The following is a 17,612-nucleotide window of genomic DNA, read 5'->3' as shown; positions in this document are numbered from 1 at the left end:
AAGTAGTCAGGAGATCCTGAGGAGTTTGACAGTTATCGTCTCTTAGACGATACATATACGAAGCCCCTCCCTTGCCAACTCAGCCTCGTGAGACGATCACAGTAAGGAGGCAGACTACAGAAAGACTGAGTCCAGCAATATTCAGTGTAACTGCTTCATGCCATTGCTACAGAGCCAAGCCCTAACTGAAAGCCTCTGGCAGGACCAATCACAAGCTTCTAGAAATTAAATTAAGCAGGAAATACAGAAGGGGGCTATCCTTTATACTGTATATCCCAATGTTACCTTTCTATCTTTTTGAATCTTTCCTTCACAGAGTCCTTTCTACAGCAGTCTATAGTGCTTCCACCACATATTACATAGAGCTGCTACTCAATGTAACATGTAACATGATAGGCAATGCAGCTCACAAAGTCTAGAGGGGAAACCACATATAAGAGGGTAATAGTGAGGGCCTGTCACTGGTTCTCCTTCCCTGAACATAGAACAGAGATCTCCACTCCACTCAGGGCAGTACTTCAGTGCCTCTGTACGGATATACTTTGTAAAATGCTTTGGAATCTTTTGGGATGAAAGTTACTTTATATGTATATACTAGTATTGTATAAACAGCATATGTTCTAGAATGTTGCAGTTACCAAGCCAAAAAAGCCTCCATTTCTTGACATATTTGTGCAACAACTTAAGAATAATAATTATTATTCATGTACTTCTCGGTGTTTTGTTTTAGGATTATCATGAAAGATCCAGGATCGCAGAATGTAAAAGTAGCCTTGCGACATGGGAAATTTATTATTTATACAGTGGGTGCACTGGACTTTAGAGACAAATGCTGCTTTACAGACAGCACATATTTCTTAACAGAACTTCTCTGTTTTGTTTTCAAAAGTGCATCAGTTTGGAGATACTACATCGCAGTGGGTAACAGGCACATATATTTCAGCCTGACACCAGCAGAACACAGTTAAAAAAGAAGAGGCAAATAGACTTGTGGGAGAATTTTGAACAGTGAATTCCTCCAACACACCAATTAAAACACATGCCTTTTATTTTTAGGAAAGTGTGTCTCTTCCAAGAACAAAATGTTATAGAAGCTAACAAAAAAGACCCAGGCTTTTAAGACTTGGTAAGTGTTAACCTCCAAGCCAAGAAGAAAACCAACCCCGTAACTGGAAAAACCTACAAGTGAAGCCAAAGGAAACACGGTAAGTGAACCCCTCAGAAATAACATGCAGAGAGGTGCACAGGTCTCTGAGCTAACTGGTCAGGCTTAGTTCACTTTTCTTGGTTTGCAAGCAATTTCTAAGTTGAGGAAGGCAAATGAAATGGTAGTATCAACAAAACAATCCTCCCAACAAAAATAAAACAAAGAAGATTTTTTTGCCTGATATAGATTAGGCTTCAAAAAGAGCTACTAATTTTTGCCCATCATAAACTGCAAACACAAATGACAGAATGTAGACATTCAACCATCCAACCACAGCTGCAAAACTGCAGACTCAAAATCAGAGTCTGCATGGAGATCCCATAGAAAATTGGTGCCCTCTCCAACCCCTCTAAAATGTTTCCTAATTTTGTTCTGCCAATGCATGATTGCAGTCAACATTTTATTGAGTGAAAAAAAATTAGTTCTCTTTAAAGAAATTTCTGTAGACCCCCTGGCAAAATTAAGCATTTGCAATGATAAACAAACAAACAAACAAACAAGAAGCTAAACCTTACATACAAGTGCAAAGGTTTTTTGTTTTGTTTTTTAAAAAAGGAAGATTTTGAAACCAGGGGAATTCTGATGATGACAACAATGACTTGTATTAAGATTTCTTGTGTCAATTGTATCGACTGTTAATATTAAGCAATATTAAAACAAAATTTGAAAAGAAAGGTAGGAATTGGAAATGAAAAGGACTTCAAAGAATCAAGCGCTCACCTCTTGGCCAGCACACATTTTGATTACTGGATATTACTGATATTTATCATTTTCAGAAGTCAAGATACTTTTGGATCCAAACGTCAAGGACTGGAAACACCCCCTCCCCCTTTACCCAAAATTGCCATGTTTGTGATTTTGTAATTACTTCGCTACGTCAATTAGTGTTGCAAACACACTGCCTTTCATCTTCAAATGGAGCTGGGACTAGAATCTGGCCTGACCTCTTAGGTCTTTCAACAGATGATAAACACATTGCAAGTCAAAAACGAGCATGGTTATTTACTAACTATATGGATTAATTAGGGCATCGGTGCTTACCAAATTTAAATCGTCTCAAGCCAGTAAAATATCCCTGAGCTGTAAGGAGAAATTTATAAATTAACAACACAAGTTTTGTAGGCGTCCACACTGTTGAGACATTCACCAAGCAGGAAGTATTAATGCAAGTGACAGCTGTGCAGTATATTGGGCATGAAAAAGAAATGGTAACTGCAGAGTTCAGATCAAGAGTCAATCCAAAATTCCCCAAAGCTTGGGTGTGTTGAGATTTTGTCTTCTGGTTTTGTCCAATCTTCAGTAAGCAGGAAAAGCCACCAGGAGAGGGCCTAGGAGACTCCTCAATCCTCCTCTGAGTTTCAGTCAAATTGGAAAATAAGAGGTCAAATGATTCCCCTTTGGAGATGGAAGTGGGGTCAACCCCTTCAGCCTGTGGATCTTAGCTGTCCTATCCCTATGGGAACACAGCTCCTCCTGGCTGCCATGGCAGTTGCGTAGCGGCTGGACACGTTTGCTGCAGGCATGTAGAAAACGTCACTGTTTGGGTTCAACCAGCAGCAGGTTTTAGGCAATTTCTAATCAGAAACCTGCCATGAGCCAACGAGCATGCTGTGTAACGCAGCTGCTCCCCAGCTCCTCCCCTTACCTCTGCCAGGTCCATGTCCCACTCACCCCCACAAAAGCCCCTACCATAAGCATCTGGGAGTTAGCAGGAGGTTGCAGTGAAACTATGCTCTCCTCCTTTGGTGGTTTGGTTCCCAGAATGCATGGTGCAGTTGAAGGCAGCATGCAGCTACTAGCCTATAGCCCATTACATATTTATGTGCAGTGATTCTAGATAGAGTTCTAAATTGAGAGGCAAAAAGGAGTAATAGAAGGGATTAAAGGGATTGATAGTAAATGTTCAGAGGCTGAATGCTAGCCACAGAGGTGACCTTACAACCTTCTATAAGTCAATCAGCTAACAGGAAACTTTAGCCGTACTGGAAATCCACTATTAAAGATGCAAATGAAAAGACTCTTAGTACAGAGGAAGAACAAAGGAAAAGACGAGCAGAACATTTTCAGGCTGTTTTAAATAGAACAAGCCCAAATGAACCACTTGAAATAGGTGATGAAGACCTACCACCAGAGCTTGATATTGATTTTGAATATGTCACAATGAAAGAAGTTAGAAAACCAGAAGAAAACTCAAAAATGGGAATACACCTAGAGATAATAATATTACTGGAGAAATGCTTAAAATGAGTGACCAAAAAAAATATATATATCCCTCCATACTTTCCTTGTGTTTTCGGATCGACAATGGAATGAAGAAAAGAACCAAACACAGTGGAAGAGATTCCACTTAGAGTCAAACTGCCAAAGAAGGGTGACCTTACTAACTGCAATAACTAGAGAGAAATCACATTACTTTCTATTCTTAGGAAAATCATGCTCAACATTATCTTGGAATGTATCAAGAAACAAACAGGTTTCCAGCATAGAGAGGAACAGGCAGATTTGACACCACAGAAGTCATGTGCAGACCATATTGTTTTATAGATTTTCAGGAGGTTTTTGATATCTTATATAGAAATAGTCTTTGGGAAATTATGGCATATGATGGAATACCAGCAAAAAATAATTAGAATGATCAAAAACCTACATAAGGCCAAATGTTCAGTTTCAGATGGTGACATCAACAGCCAATGGTTTGCACTGACCACTGGAATAAGGCAAGGGTGTATGTATTATGTCCCCACTACTGGTTGCACTGGTCAATGACTATTGTCATGAGGAAAGTAACTGTAGAAGGCAACCAAGATAGTTAAGGACAAATGATAAAGCACAACTGGATGACCTTGCTTTTCCTGACATTGTCCGTTTAGTTCAACACACAACTTAATGGAAGAAAAGACCCTGGTTTTGGCAGACACAGCAAAACAAACTGGTTTGTTTATCAAGAAGGACAAGACAAAATATGTGACTATCAGTGTCCCAAAAGCAAGCACCAGAGTAGATGGAGAAATGCTAGAAGTAAGTCTTTTTACTTATTTAGAGAGTGAGATGTGCAATGATGGTGACACCATGCTAGATGCCAAGTGACAAATTCCAAAATCAGCAAACAACTTCCATAAACTTGAAAAAAACTGGAAAAGTAGCATGATTGGCACAGATGCAAAATATTAATTTTTGATACCAGCATCATGTCTGGCCTCCTTTATGGAGCAGAATCATGGAACTCTACAGCCAAAATTGATAAGATCAACTCAAAGGAAATGCCTGTGGAAGATATTCAGAATCCACTGGACAGACTTTCTTACAACAACATGAGAAAATTCAAGTAGAGCAACCAACTTACAGCATCAAACATGGTAAGAAGACTACAATGAAACTATTTAGGGTATGCTGTAAGGATGCCACCAGCATGACTTCCACAAAAAGTGATAATATGGACATCACCTGGGAAGAGAAAAAGTGGGAGACCTGGAGAAACATTATGCAGAACAAGAGAGAAAGAAGCCAGATCCACCATCATGACTCTCAGACGCCTGAACAGACCAGCACAAGACCAACATACATACAAGAAAATAGCATATGCCCTGTGCCTCTGAAGGTGTGGAAGATTAAAGGAAGAAGAAGTGCACTGATTACATTGGGAAATTCCTAAAGAAGGGGAAGCCACACAGAAGTCTGGAAGCTGTGGACCACATTAAATAACACATCACATCATAAGGTATTTACCAAATCATGCAAAGCTACTGAACTTTCAGACCCAGTGAACTACAAGGAGGGTAGGGAAAAATGTCCCTGTCTACCCTTACAAATATATTGGTGCTAATGCACCTGGGAACATTGCTCTGATCTTTTGATGTTTCTTGAGACGGCAGATTTAAAAAAATATAGTGATCCAATTAGACCTGTATGTACAACACTATCCTTCGCCTGACAGAGGAAAGGCTTGCACCTGGAAAACCACAAAGCACAGACAGTGCTAAGTTTTAAACTTTTTTTTCCCCTGCAAGTCCATTTCCCTAGAACAAACAGTTGTACTTTTTGACACACACAGTCTGAAATCTGACTTGGAATCATAGTAATTTGCCACAGGAAAAAAAAAGGAAGGCTCTGAAGTGTGACTTTTTTCACCTCTGCACTTGGTCCGTGCTGTTCCACTGTGTCCAGATCAAAAGAATTGACGGACTACCCAAGGAGAACAGTGTTCCATCAGAAATTTTGACAAAAAAGTGCCAGCTGTCAATACCAGACCCCATGAGACCCTACAGTAGCCCAGTGCACAGAAGCTGCACTGCTAGTCACGTATATTTTATCATGGCATATTTACTGTTTTCTAGCAAGCACATATTCCAATATTTATAATCTCTCTTTATGCAAGCCGCTTATGTTTTATAATAGTAAGAGTACATACATTTTAGTGACTGTGTAGAGCAACAAATTGTTGCATGTAATTGGTCATGTACAACATAAAGCACAACTTGAAAAACAATTCATGTTTACTTTTCCTCTGCTTAATCGATATTTTAAATATTTACAGAAGCCAAACACCAGCTTAGGCAGTTATCTCAGAACTGAAAGGACAAGATCCTACAATACTAAATACAGCAATGTATATCTGAATACCTGAGTGTCTGTCCATTGATCAGCAGACCAACACCATCCCCGATCTTTCTTTTTTAACTGACATATTTGAAGAACCCCTTCTTGTTGTCTCTAACATTTCTTGCGATCTGTAACTCATTCTTTGCCTTGGCCTTCCTTTCTAGTGAAGACCTGCTAAATTGACCGCCGATCGCTCTCCCGTCGACTATCACGTTCACAACTAATTCATCCCTGTCGGCCAAAAGTAGTTCCAAAATGGATAGCCCCCTAGTTGCTAAGAATTTGCTGATCAATGGACAAGGTGAGCTGGTAATGGAAGATGATAGGAAGGCAGAGCTGCTGAATGCCTAATTTGCTTCAGTCTTCTCACAAAAAATAACATATGACTGAACGACCAGCAAAGTTACCACAGACAATAAAGAGGAAGGGATGTAGATAGGGATGAGTAAAGAACATGTCAGAGATCTCCTGACCAAGTTGAATGAAATCAAGGGGAGGGATAGCTCAGTGGTTTAAGCACTGGCCTGCTAAACCCAGGGTTGTGAGTTCAATCCTTGAGGGGGCCTCTTAGGGATCTGGGGTAAAAATCCATACTTGGTCCTGCTAGTGAAGGCAGGGGGGGCTGGACTCAATGACCTTTCCGGGTCCCTTCCAGCTCTGTGAGATAGGTATATCTCTCTCTATATATATTTATTTTAGATCAGTGGGGCCAGATGCTATTCACCTGAGGGTACTGAAGTAATTAGCTGAAGAAATTTCGGAGCAACTGTCAACAATATTTACAAACTCATGGATGACAGGAGAGGTCGTGGAAGAATGGAGAAGGGCTAATATAGTGCCCATATTTTAAAAGGGGGGATTTGGTCCATCTAACATTTCTGTCCAGCCTACCAGGCTCTTTGGTTGCCCCCTCGCAATCTCCGGGCCACTAAAAGTCCCGCAGCGCAGTGGGCGCTCAGGCAGGCTGCCTGCCTGCTGTGGCCCCACATCACTCCCAGAAGTGGCCGGCTGCTGCTGGCATGTCTCTTCGTGCCCCCAGTGGCAGGGAAGACCTCCATACACTGCCCCCACCCCAGCACCGTCCTCACAGCTCCCATTGGTCAGAAACCGGCCAATGGGAGCTGCAGGGGTGGTGCTTGCAGGTACAGGCAGCGCACTGAGACCCGCTGCCCTCCTCCCCTCAAGGGGCGCACAGAGATGTGCCAGCAGCAACCAACCGCCGCCACTTCTGGGAGCAGCGTGGGGCCACGGTATGCAGGCAGCATGCCTGAGTCCTGCTGCATTGCCGGCCAGGAGGCGCCTGTGGTAAGCAACTCCCGGCCAGAGCCTGCATCTCTCACCCCCTCCTATACCCCAATCCCCTGCCCTAGCCTGGAGCCCCCGCCTGCATCAAACTCCCTCCCAGAGCCCACACTCCTCACCTTCTCCTGCACCCCAACACTCTGCACCAGCCCGGAGGTCTCTCCTGCACCCAAACTCCCTCTCATTCCCCGCACCACCTCCATTAATATAGTAGAAATGTGCAACCCAAAATTCATGGAGTGGCCCCCCAGCAAAAATTATGGCCCACCACTGTATTAATGGAATGATGTCGGATTGGAGGGAGGTCTCAAGTGGGGTTCCACAGGGATCTGTTCTGAGTCTGGTGTTGTTTAACATCTTTATTAATGACTTGGATGGAAGTATAGAGAGCATATTGATCAAGTTTGCAAATGACACAAAGCTAAGGATGGTTGCCAATACTTTGGAGGATAGACCTAAGATTCAGAGGAATCTTGATACATTGGAGAAATGGGCTATAGATAACAAAATGAAATCCAATGAAGACAAATGTAAGGTGCTACATTTAGGGAAGAAAACCCAATGCACAAATACAGATTGGGGGGGAAATTGGCATGGCAGCAGCACTGCTGAGAAGGACCTGGGAGTTGTAGTGAATCACAACCTCAACATGAGTCAGCAATGCGATGCACATGAAGCAAATGCAATGTTAGGTTGCATTAACAGAGGCATAACATGCTAATTACGGGAGGTAATAGTACTGCTCTACTCAGCACTGGTTAGGCCTCAGATGGAGTAATGTGTCTAATTTTGGTAGCCAATGTATAGAAAAGATACTGAAAAAATGGAAAGGATCCAGAGGCGAGCGACAAAGATGATCAAAGGGATGGAATGGAAACCATATGAGCAAAGGCTGAAGGAACTGGATATGTTTCGTTTGGAATAGAGGCCATTAAGGGGGGAGGGATAGCTCAGTGGTTTGAGCATTGGCCTGCTAAACCCAGGGTTGTGAGTTTAATCCTTGAAGGGGTCATTTAGTGATCTGGGGCAAAAAGCTGTCTGGGGATTGGTCCTGCTTTGAGCAGGGGGTTGGACTAGATGACCTATTGAGGTCCCTTCCAACCCGGATATTCTATGATAGCAATCTTCAGATTCTTGAAAGGCTGCCATAAAGAAGATGGAGAAAAATGGTTCTTTCTTGCCACCAAGGGCAGGACAGGAGGAAATGGGTTCAAACTACAGCATAGCAGATTTAGATTAAATCTCAGGAAATCTTCCTTACTGTAAGAACAGCAGGACAAGGGAACAGACTGCCTTGGATAGCTGTGGCAGCTTCTTCACTGGAGGTTTTCAAAAGGAGGCTGGATAGCCATCTGTCTTGGATGGTTTAGAAACAACAAATCCTGCATCTTGGCAGAGGGTTATATGAGATCAGTGGTTCTCAACCAGGAGTACACACAGGTCTTCCAGGGGGTACATCAACTCATCTAGATATTTCCCTAGTTTTAAATCAGGCTACATAAAAAGCACTAGCAAAGTGAGTGTACAAACTAAAATTTCATACAATGAGTTGTTTATACTGCTCTATACACCGAAGTTCAGTAAGTCTGCTGGAACATTTTTGTATTATTGTGTCTGATTTTGTAAGCAAGTAGGTTTTAAGTGCAGTGAAACTGGGGTTATGCAAGACAAATTAGACTCCTGAAAGGGGCACAGTAGTCTGGAAAGGTTGAGAGCCACTGGACTAGATAATCCTTGGGGTCCCTTCTAATCATATGATTCTATGTACAGTAAACAGTCGGCAGGTAACAGACTGAAGAGTGAGAACCTTTTACCAGTTGAGGTAGGGGAACTAAATTATTTTGGATCTCAAAGGAAATAAATGTGTTAACATTTTACCTCTACAGTATTTTATCTTACTTCCTTTTACAATGCATTCTCCAGCCATACAGATTTGTTTCTCCTTTAAAACAAGAATTTCCCCCACTTTCCTGCTCATTTGTTTTATCTGACTTGGTTAAGCCAGAACATGGTGAGACAGAGGGTGATTTCTCCCTCTGCATTCCCTGTGCTGCTTTCCAGAGAGGTTAACAAAACGTTTTACACTCTCCTTCTCTCCTCCCACATTTCCTTTGAGCCGAACCACCCTAGGATCAAAACTCTGCTAGCAACAACACACAACCCTTAAATTATATGGGAGCACTGTAAACATAGAAGGCCAGGCTCTGATTTCAGTTATTCCCCGGTAAGCCCACAGTAACTACACTACAGACAGTTACCCTCGGTTATGCTGGAGAAAATCCTATCAGAATTTGAGACTGGATTTTTTATACCCATTGTCATAGGTTTAACCTTGAAATTAACAAATCATTAAGCATGTGGGGGCTTAGGAATCAATTCATTTTCCAGGCAAAGGGTTTTTTAAATTAATGCCGAACAAAAAATAATCAGACAGTGCCTGACACCGCACAGATCCTGTTGACGTATCAATCTTTTCAGGCATTTAAAAATAATATCCAGATGATAAAAGTAAATGTTCTATAACCAAAAAATCTCTTGGTAATAAAATTTCAAATTACAGCCCATGACAACACTTCTAAATTGCAGCTGTGATGCAGAAGCTTTGATGGAGAAAATTGTACAAGTAACACAGAAAGTAATTTGGAAAAGCAACAGAGAATAGAGGTGCTGCTAATATGAACAGATAACATGGTTGGAATATTGTGTGGCGCCCTTAATCGGATTCTAGAGTGTTTCATTGCCAATATCTTAAATAATGCTGCAGTTTTATGGGGATTTCCTTGATAGTTCTACTAGCAAATAAACCCCTGGGAGAAAAAACTAAGCCAAATAATCATACGCGATGGGAATAAGAGTGTGTCAAAATGAAGCTGCACATTGCCCTTTAGTGCTACGACTCACCCGCTTTCTCCTGCCAAACATTTCAGCAATTAAAGGACGCCAAATGCAGAAAGTACTCCACAACTGGGGATTTTGACCCTAGGATTCAGAATGAGCCATCCCCAGGTGGAAGCTCTATGGCCCAGTGGCTTGCACACAGGACTGAGAGTCAGGAGCCCCAGCTTGACAAAAAGGTGAGAATATTTGCTCAGTGACCTTGAGCAAAATCACAATTTCTCTGTGTCTCAGTTTCTCTATCGTTATATAGGGATTATAATATTAACATACCTTAGAGGGGCATTGAGGCTTAAACAATGTTTGAAAAGTGTTTTCAGAGCCTTAGATGAAAAGGGCGACAGTAGCCTAAAGTCCTTTTTTATTTTCTGTTCAGTAAAAATAAGATTTTTTGGCTCCCGAGGACAGCGTTATATCGAGGTAGAGGTGTAATTAGTAGTGGTCAACAAGATTTTATGTACAATAAGTCTTGCCAAACAAACCTGGTATAATTCTCTGATGAGATCAAAAGTAACTGCGTAGATGTAATATACTTAGACTTCTGTAGGGCAGTTAAAAAATACCAATATACACTATCAATAAAGCACATGTTAATTGGATTAAGGCTGACAGATCTCAAAGAGTAGTTGTCAATGGAGAATCATAATTGAATGGAGGTGTTTCCAGTGTGGTTCTGAAGAGATCAGTACTAGGCCTGAAGCTATTCAACATTTTCATCAATGGTCTGACCATAAATAAAATCACCATTGAAAGCTGAAGCCAGATAAATTCAAAGTAGAATTAGACAGACATTTTTAATAGGGAGGGTTCACTAACACTGGAACAAGGTAGGAAGAGAGCTACCAGATTCTCCATCTCTGGATGTCTTCAAATCAAGACTGGATGCCCTTCTGGAAGATATGCTTTAGCCAAACACAAGTTACACTGCTCTACAGCCAAAATCCTTCTGAAATAAATGTAGTCAAACTTTACTAATTCTGGGTCACTGAGAACGAAAATGATGCTTAAAATTGTTGATTGGCTCTAGTTTTCAAGATATGCTATTGGGTCAGTATATACGACCCTTGACTTGGGAATGGCGGAGGATAAGTGAGTTATAAAGGGAAGGGATCTCAATTTAAACCAGAAATGACTAAAATACATCTTTGACTGGGTCTATGAATAAATCTATGACTGGGTTTGGACAGTACTTGCTTTTTAGGCAAAACAATGAATGATGCAATCTGAAGCTGGTATTGCGTCATACATGATATGAATTGCATCATGTTATTCCTGGAAGTCATGGATGATGCAATCATAATGAAGCTTACATCACTCTGCTGAACAAATTGCCCTATATCAGCTCTAGAAATCATACAGTGTCATCCTCTCTTATTTGTCAGTGTTTGATTTTGCAAAGGGACACATTTCTGTTTAGCCAAAGTGAGCAGAGATGCCTCATACTTGTGTGAACAGTGCAGATAACTTCTGCTATGTTTGTGGTGAAGTGACTTTTGCATCACAAAAGTGCAGTATAACCACTCTGGTTAAGAAAGCTTATCACCTTTATTTTGGCTGCAAAATTGGAGATCAGGACAAGAGGTGGGCCACACACATATGCTGCAACACTTCTGCAACAAATCTTCGCCAGTGGTTGAACAGGAAAAGGAAATCTATGCCTTTTGCAGTGCCAATGATTTGGAGAGAGCCAACAGATCATACCAGCAATTGTTACTTCTGCATGGTGCCTCCAGTTGGGAAAGGTGTGTCAAAGAAGAAAAAGTGGACTGTGCATTATCCAAACATTCCATCAGCTATACGCCCAGTACCCCACGGAGAAGAACTGCCAGTTCCTGATGCACCAGAATCATTCTCACTTGAGTCAGATGAGGAAGAGGAAGAGGATGAAACTTCTGGTCCTGAACCATCAATGTCACAGGACCCACATTTTCTCCCATCCTCCTCCTCTGAACCACACCTCAGAACACAAGGTGAACTGAATGACCTTGTCAGGCATTTGGAACTACCCAAGTGTAAGGCAGAGCTGTTGGGCTCCAGACTACAGCAGTGGAATCTCCTGGCAGGTGATGTTAGGGTTTCCATGTTCCGTGACCGTCAAAAGGATCTTGTCCCATTCTTCTTCATGGAAGGTGATCTTGTAGCCTGCAACATCATCAATGGTGTGATGGCAGCCCTCAACATCGTTCACGATCCAGATGAGTGTAGACTGTTCATTGATTCATCGAAGACGAGTCTTAAAGCTGTTTTACTGCATAATGGCAATGTTTTGCCATCAATTCCAGTTGGTCATGCAGTCCATATGAAGGAAACCTATGACAACATGAAACAACTTTTGAGGTGCATAAACTATGACCAACATCAGTGGCAGATTTGTGGCAATTTGAAGGTTGTTGCTCTCTTGTTTGGTCTGCAGACTGGATACACAAAGTACTGCTGTTTTCTCTGCGAATGGGATAGTCGTGCAAGAGATTCCCCTACATCAAGAAAGACTGGCCACTCCGACAGTCATTGGAGCCTGGGAGGAAAAGTGTTCAGCATCCACCACTTGTTGAATCAAGGAAGATTTTGTTACCACCCTTACACATCAAGCTGGGTCTGATGAAAAACTTTGTCAAGGCCATGACAAAACACAAGCAGCTTTCAAGTACCTCCGTGGAAAATTTCCAAGGTTAAGTGAAGCTAAGATAAAGGAAGGTGTCTTTGTTGATCCTCAGATTCGTGAACTTCTTCGAGATGATGCATTTGACCATGCACTGCGTGGCAAGGAAAAGACAGCACGGAAAGCCTTCCAGTTAGTGGCAATAAATTTTCTCAAAAACAACAAGGCAGACAACTACAGGTTGTTGGTGGAAAACTTCCTCAAGGCATACAAAAGCCTTGGTTGCAACATGTCACTAAAGATACATTTTTTGCAATCTCATCTAGATTTTTTTCCACCGAACTGCGGAGCAGTGAGCCACGAGCATGGCGAGCGATTTCACCAGGACATTGCAACAATGGAGAAAGGCTATCAGGGCAAATGGAGCCCATCAATGCTTGCAGACTATTGCTGGACAGTGACAAGAGATGCTCCACTTAATGAATACAAGAGAAGCGCCGAATAGACACTGAATAGGACTAAACTATGTACATAATAGTTTTTTGCCTTTTGTTTCATAATAAATTTTATTTATATAACCCCTTTGCTGATTTTTAAAGTGTAACATCAACAGGACAGGTGAAATATTATCATGTAATGCAACCATAAACACATGAAAAGACCTAGGTTTACAATTTATGATTAAAACTCTACTATCTACACAATATACATAGACATAAAATGTAAAAACTTAAATATCTTAGAAACAGTAGCCAATCAGTTGTTTTAATTGTCATATTTGAATTTTGCACATCAAAATACATAATAAATAGCACATTTTATCTCTGAAGCAGACGACGTCTCAAAAATTGTAGATCAGTGTTATTGGGCTCAATATTGGGCTCAGAACTTGGTATATATCTGTTTTTAAAATAGACCAAGCAACTGTACATTCTTCTGGTTTGTGATTTTCCATTTACATGGATTTAAATTTTTATGGTTAACCATTAGCTGGATAGTCAACGGTTGGAGGCAAACTCATCGGTTTGGGATACTACTAATCTGAGCTGCACCACAAGTGTAAATCTGCAGTATGCGAGACAGAGAGCACACTTTTTCATTTACAAAACTCTCTCATGTAGTTTGTCGGAAGTTTCCTAGACAACATCCCCTTACATCAACGATTCAGATTCCTCACCCACTTCTGTTTCCAAAGTTTTTTCCCCCTCAATCCATGTGGTTTTAGTTGTCAGACTTGCTCAGGTAATCCTCAGCAACAGAGGAGAGAGTGGGGACACTGGGACTTTTTATACATGAATTGGATGGGAGACCACACAGGTGATTAGTAGCTTTCCTGGTAAAGATCATCCTATATCACCTACATATCGTTTGTTTTCTTCCCATTGATCTAGTGGTGTCAAAACCATTCTTACTAGTAAAACTCATCTAGGAAATTGCCTAATAAGATAATTTAGAAAATGCTTCACATTTAACATATGATCACAAAACACTTAAAAATGCTGATCTTTCCCTCCCTCCTCCAAGAAGCAAACACTTTAGTATCATAGCTCAACCTCAATGGGCTGTTAAACATCTGCAGCAAAGGCTGATCAACCCCAGCCAGCAGCTGGACTTTTAGCAGTACAGAGGTCATGATAAATGAAACCACCGTGCTGGCTTCAAAACTTGCTTTATAATCTTCTCCAGACAAAGCGTGACCAAAATGCATCTATTGTGGAGGACATCTGGGGAAATCCCATATTCATTTTCATTGGGAACTTACTGCCTGTTGTCAAATAAAAATAAATGAAAAATACTATGAACCATTTTAAAAAACATTCACGCTGTAAACTTTGGCCCACTGTTTCCTTCTGCAGCATTGACCTTGTTTTTCTACTGTGTGAAAAAAAATCAATATGGTATGGTATTACAGTAAAATTTCAGCTTGTTCTTGGCTTACTTTAAATAACTTCATTGTCTTCTTTTCCCCTGTCTGCGCCTGTTGTATTTGGCACTTGCATTTATTAACATGAAACCAAGTTGAAAGAAAAATTTAAATATCATAAAAAGAAAAGCAGCAGGGCATCTGGCTCGCTTGGCTAAAGCTACGGATACCTTTACAATTTGCTAGGGTTTTCCACCACGCTCCACCCCCACTTCAGCTTCCCTAGTCAATTTTGTATGCAGGAAGGCAACAAACAACTTTTCACCGATATAAACATTTTTACTTTGTAGATTTAAGAGGAGCTACAAGTTAAAAGAAAGCCAAAAAACACTACTAGTCAGTAGAATAAAATCAATAAAAAACCACTAGTGATTTTATTTCTTTGCTCTTTAACATTTTCTTCCTTAAAAAGAAGAACAGGAGTACTTGTGGCACCTTAGAGACTAACAAATTTATTAGAGCATAAGCTTTCGTGGACTACAGCCCACTTCTTCGGATGCATATCGATATGCATCCGAAGAAGTGGGCTGTAGTCCACGAAAGCTTATGCTCTAATAAATCTGTTAGTCTCTAAGGTGCCACAAGTACTCCTGTTCTTCTTTTTGCGGATACAGACTAACACGGCTGCTACTCTGAAACCTGACATTTTCTTCCTTCTTAAACTGTATTTATGTATAAACCAGACAGCCTTGTCTCAGCTGTGGGTTCCCACTATTCCTATTATGATGTTATAGATGGCAATGTGGAAAGGCACTCTGGACGACTTATAGGAAAGGGCCAAGCAACAAAAACAAAAAACCCCTATGCACGTTGCTCAGTTTCTGCTCTTTGTGACATAAAAATAGATCTGCGTAGGAAAACTGTGGCTCCATTTGGAACACTCCTCGGGTAATTAGACAAACAAAGTGGATCATTCCCAACAACAAAACTGAGAACTAAGTGCTTCAGAAAAATTAATAAAAGCATGAAACTCATTCTGTGATATAGGGAACTGATTGCTTTCTCTGTTCAGTGATGGAATGAAGTGGGCGATCCGCCAGCCCATGAAGGTCATCTTACTACACAAACACCACACATAATGACCAACAGAAGGAAAAAGGCAAACGGCCATTGGACTTCTTATTCCCATGGCACATCATAAACAAGGGGCTTCTGAAGGGGACAAGTGTTGCCCCATCTGTAGTTTCCTCCAACTCATCATTACTGAAAACAAGTAAATTCTTACTTTGGTAGTTGAACCTGCGGATGAGTTGGCCACAAGACTCGTTATCACGTCGCTGTTCACTGTGGTGCAAGCAGCCGTGGCTGGAGTAGGTAGTCGAGAGGGAACAATTGGCAAAGGCAACAGCCCAGGTCTGTTGTTGCAGTTGTTGCTCGCTGTACTGTTACAGTTACTGCTGTTCACATGATTCCCGTTGGAGCTCCATTCTCGGCGATCCCACCCAGTGCGATAATCTCTTTCAAATCGGCTGTGGTGCCGTGACATCTCGGTCGAGTATGGCTTCTTCTCAAAGGGAATTCGAGAGCTCGCCTGAAATGTTAAAAGCAAAGAAGTGTTATAAAGTAAGCCCAAAGCAAAATTCCTACTCAATCATTTGGGCCAGTCCTGCCAGTCGCCACCAGGCCTATTTCGCAGTACAGGTGAAATTGTGCCAATCAAACATCAGAAGAGGGGATTATGTTTGTAGCAATCTTAATTAAAAATCGAAATGAGAGAGTTAGAATACTGACTGAGCATGTGGTGGAGAGAATAGTCACTCATTTTCCAGGGAATTCCACATGCCCAAACTTTCTAGCAGGATCTCAAGAGGCAATACACAAAGAACGAAACACCAAGTTAGAACCAATTCATCATCCAACCTCTCTGACAGCTTCCTAAAGATGTCCTTTTGAAAATTAAATCTTTCATGGATCTTGCACCAAAGAAATGTCCACCCCACCAATCCCAATGAGGAGAAGATGAAAAGAAAGCCTTTATATTTGTCATTGCTCCTGCCGCTCATTTATTTCAACACATACAGATTCATAGATCCATTCACAGAGTTCATTAAGTTCAGAAATGACCATTAGATTGTCCAGTCTGACTTCCTGCATATCATAGCCCATTAAATTTCACCCAATTACCCGTTTTTGAGCCCAGTAACTTGTGTTTGACAAAAACAGATCTTCCAGAAAGGCATCCAGACTTGACTGAAAGACATCAAGATGGAGAATCCACCACCCTCCTTGGTGGTTTGTTCCAATGGTTAATCATCCTCATGGTAGAAAGTTGAGCCTTATTTCCAATTTGAGTTTGTCTAGCTACAGCTTCCAGCCGTTGGTTCTTTTACAGTAGAACCTCAGAGTTACGAACACCAACATTACAAACTGACTGCAGGGCCGGATTTCCAATTAATCACAGGAGGCATGTGCCCAGCATTCTAGGTCCACCTTACCTCTCTAAAACTGGGTGCAACACAAAGGTCAGCTGTAGGCGGGGGGCACTTAAGATGCTGTGCCTAGGTGTGCGGAAAGTGTCAATCTGGCCCTGACTGACTGGTCAACCACACACCGCATTTGGAACTGGAAGTATGCAATCAGGCAGCAGAGACCAAAAAAAATAATTAAATAGAGTACAGTACAGTACTGTGTTAAAATGTAACCTACTAAAATAATAAGAAAGTTTACAAAAAAGATTTGACAAGGTGAGGAAACTGTTTCTGTGCTTGTTTCATTTAAATTACGATGATTAAAAGAAGCATTTTTCTTCTGCATAGTAAAATTTCAAAGCTGTATTAAGTCAATGTTCAGTTGTAAACTTTTGAAAGATCAACCATAACGTTTTGTTCAGTGTTACGAAAATTTCACAATTACAAAGAACCTCCATTCCCGAAGTGTTTGTAACCTCTGAGGTTCTACTTCATATTTCTCTCTACTAGATTAAAGAGCCCTTTAGTACCCACTATTTTCTCCTCGTGAAGATACTTATATACTGTAATCAAGTCACCTTTCAATTTTTTTTTGATAAATTAAACAGATTAAGCTCTTTAAGTCTCTTATTTTAAGGTTCTCCAGGTCTTGAATAATTTTTGTGCCTCTTTTCTTCA

General features: G+C 41.1%; 1 protein-coding gene across 3 annotated transcripts in view; it reads right to left on the bottom strand.

Moving 5' to 3' along the window:
* The window catches only part of KLHL29 (kelch like family member 29), a 547,902-nt gene that overhangs the window by 332,118 nt on the left and 198,172 nt on the right, over positions 1–17,612 (bottom strand). For all 3 annotated transcript variants that reach the window (XM_034766597.1, XM_034766598.1, XM_034766596.1), the window contains one exon: positions 15,752–16,057. In XM_034766597.1, coding sequence (XP_034622488.1) covers positions 15,752–16,012 — 261 coding nt within the window. In that variant the 5' untranslated portion in view covers positions 16,013–16,057. The remainder of the gene's footprint in view (positions 1–15,751; positions 16,058–17,612) is intronic.

The sequence above is a fragment of the Trachemys scripta genome, chromosome 3 (genome assembly GCF_013100865.1).
Source record: "Trachemys scripta elegans isolate TJP31775 chromosome 3, CAS_Tse_1.0, whole genome shotgun sequence".
Taxonomy (NCBI): domain Eukaryota; kingdom Metazoa; phylum Chordata; order Testudines; family Emydidae; genus Trachemys; species Trachemys scripta.
Note: the sequence above shows the minus strand (reverse complement) of the source record. Positions and strands in the feature narration are given on the sequence as shown.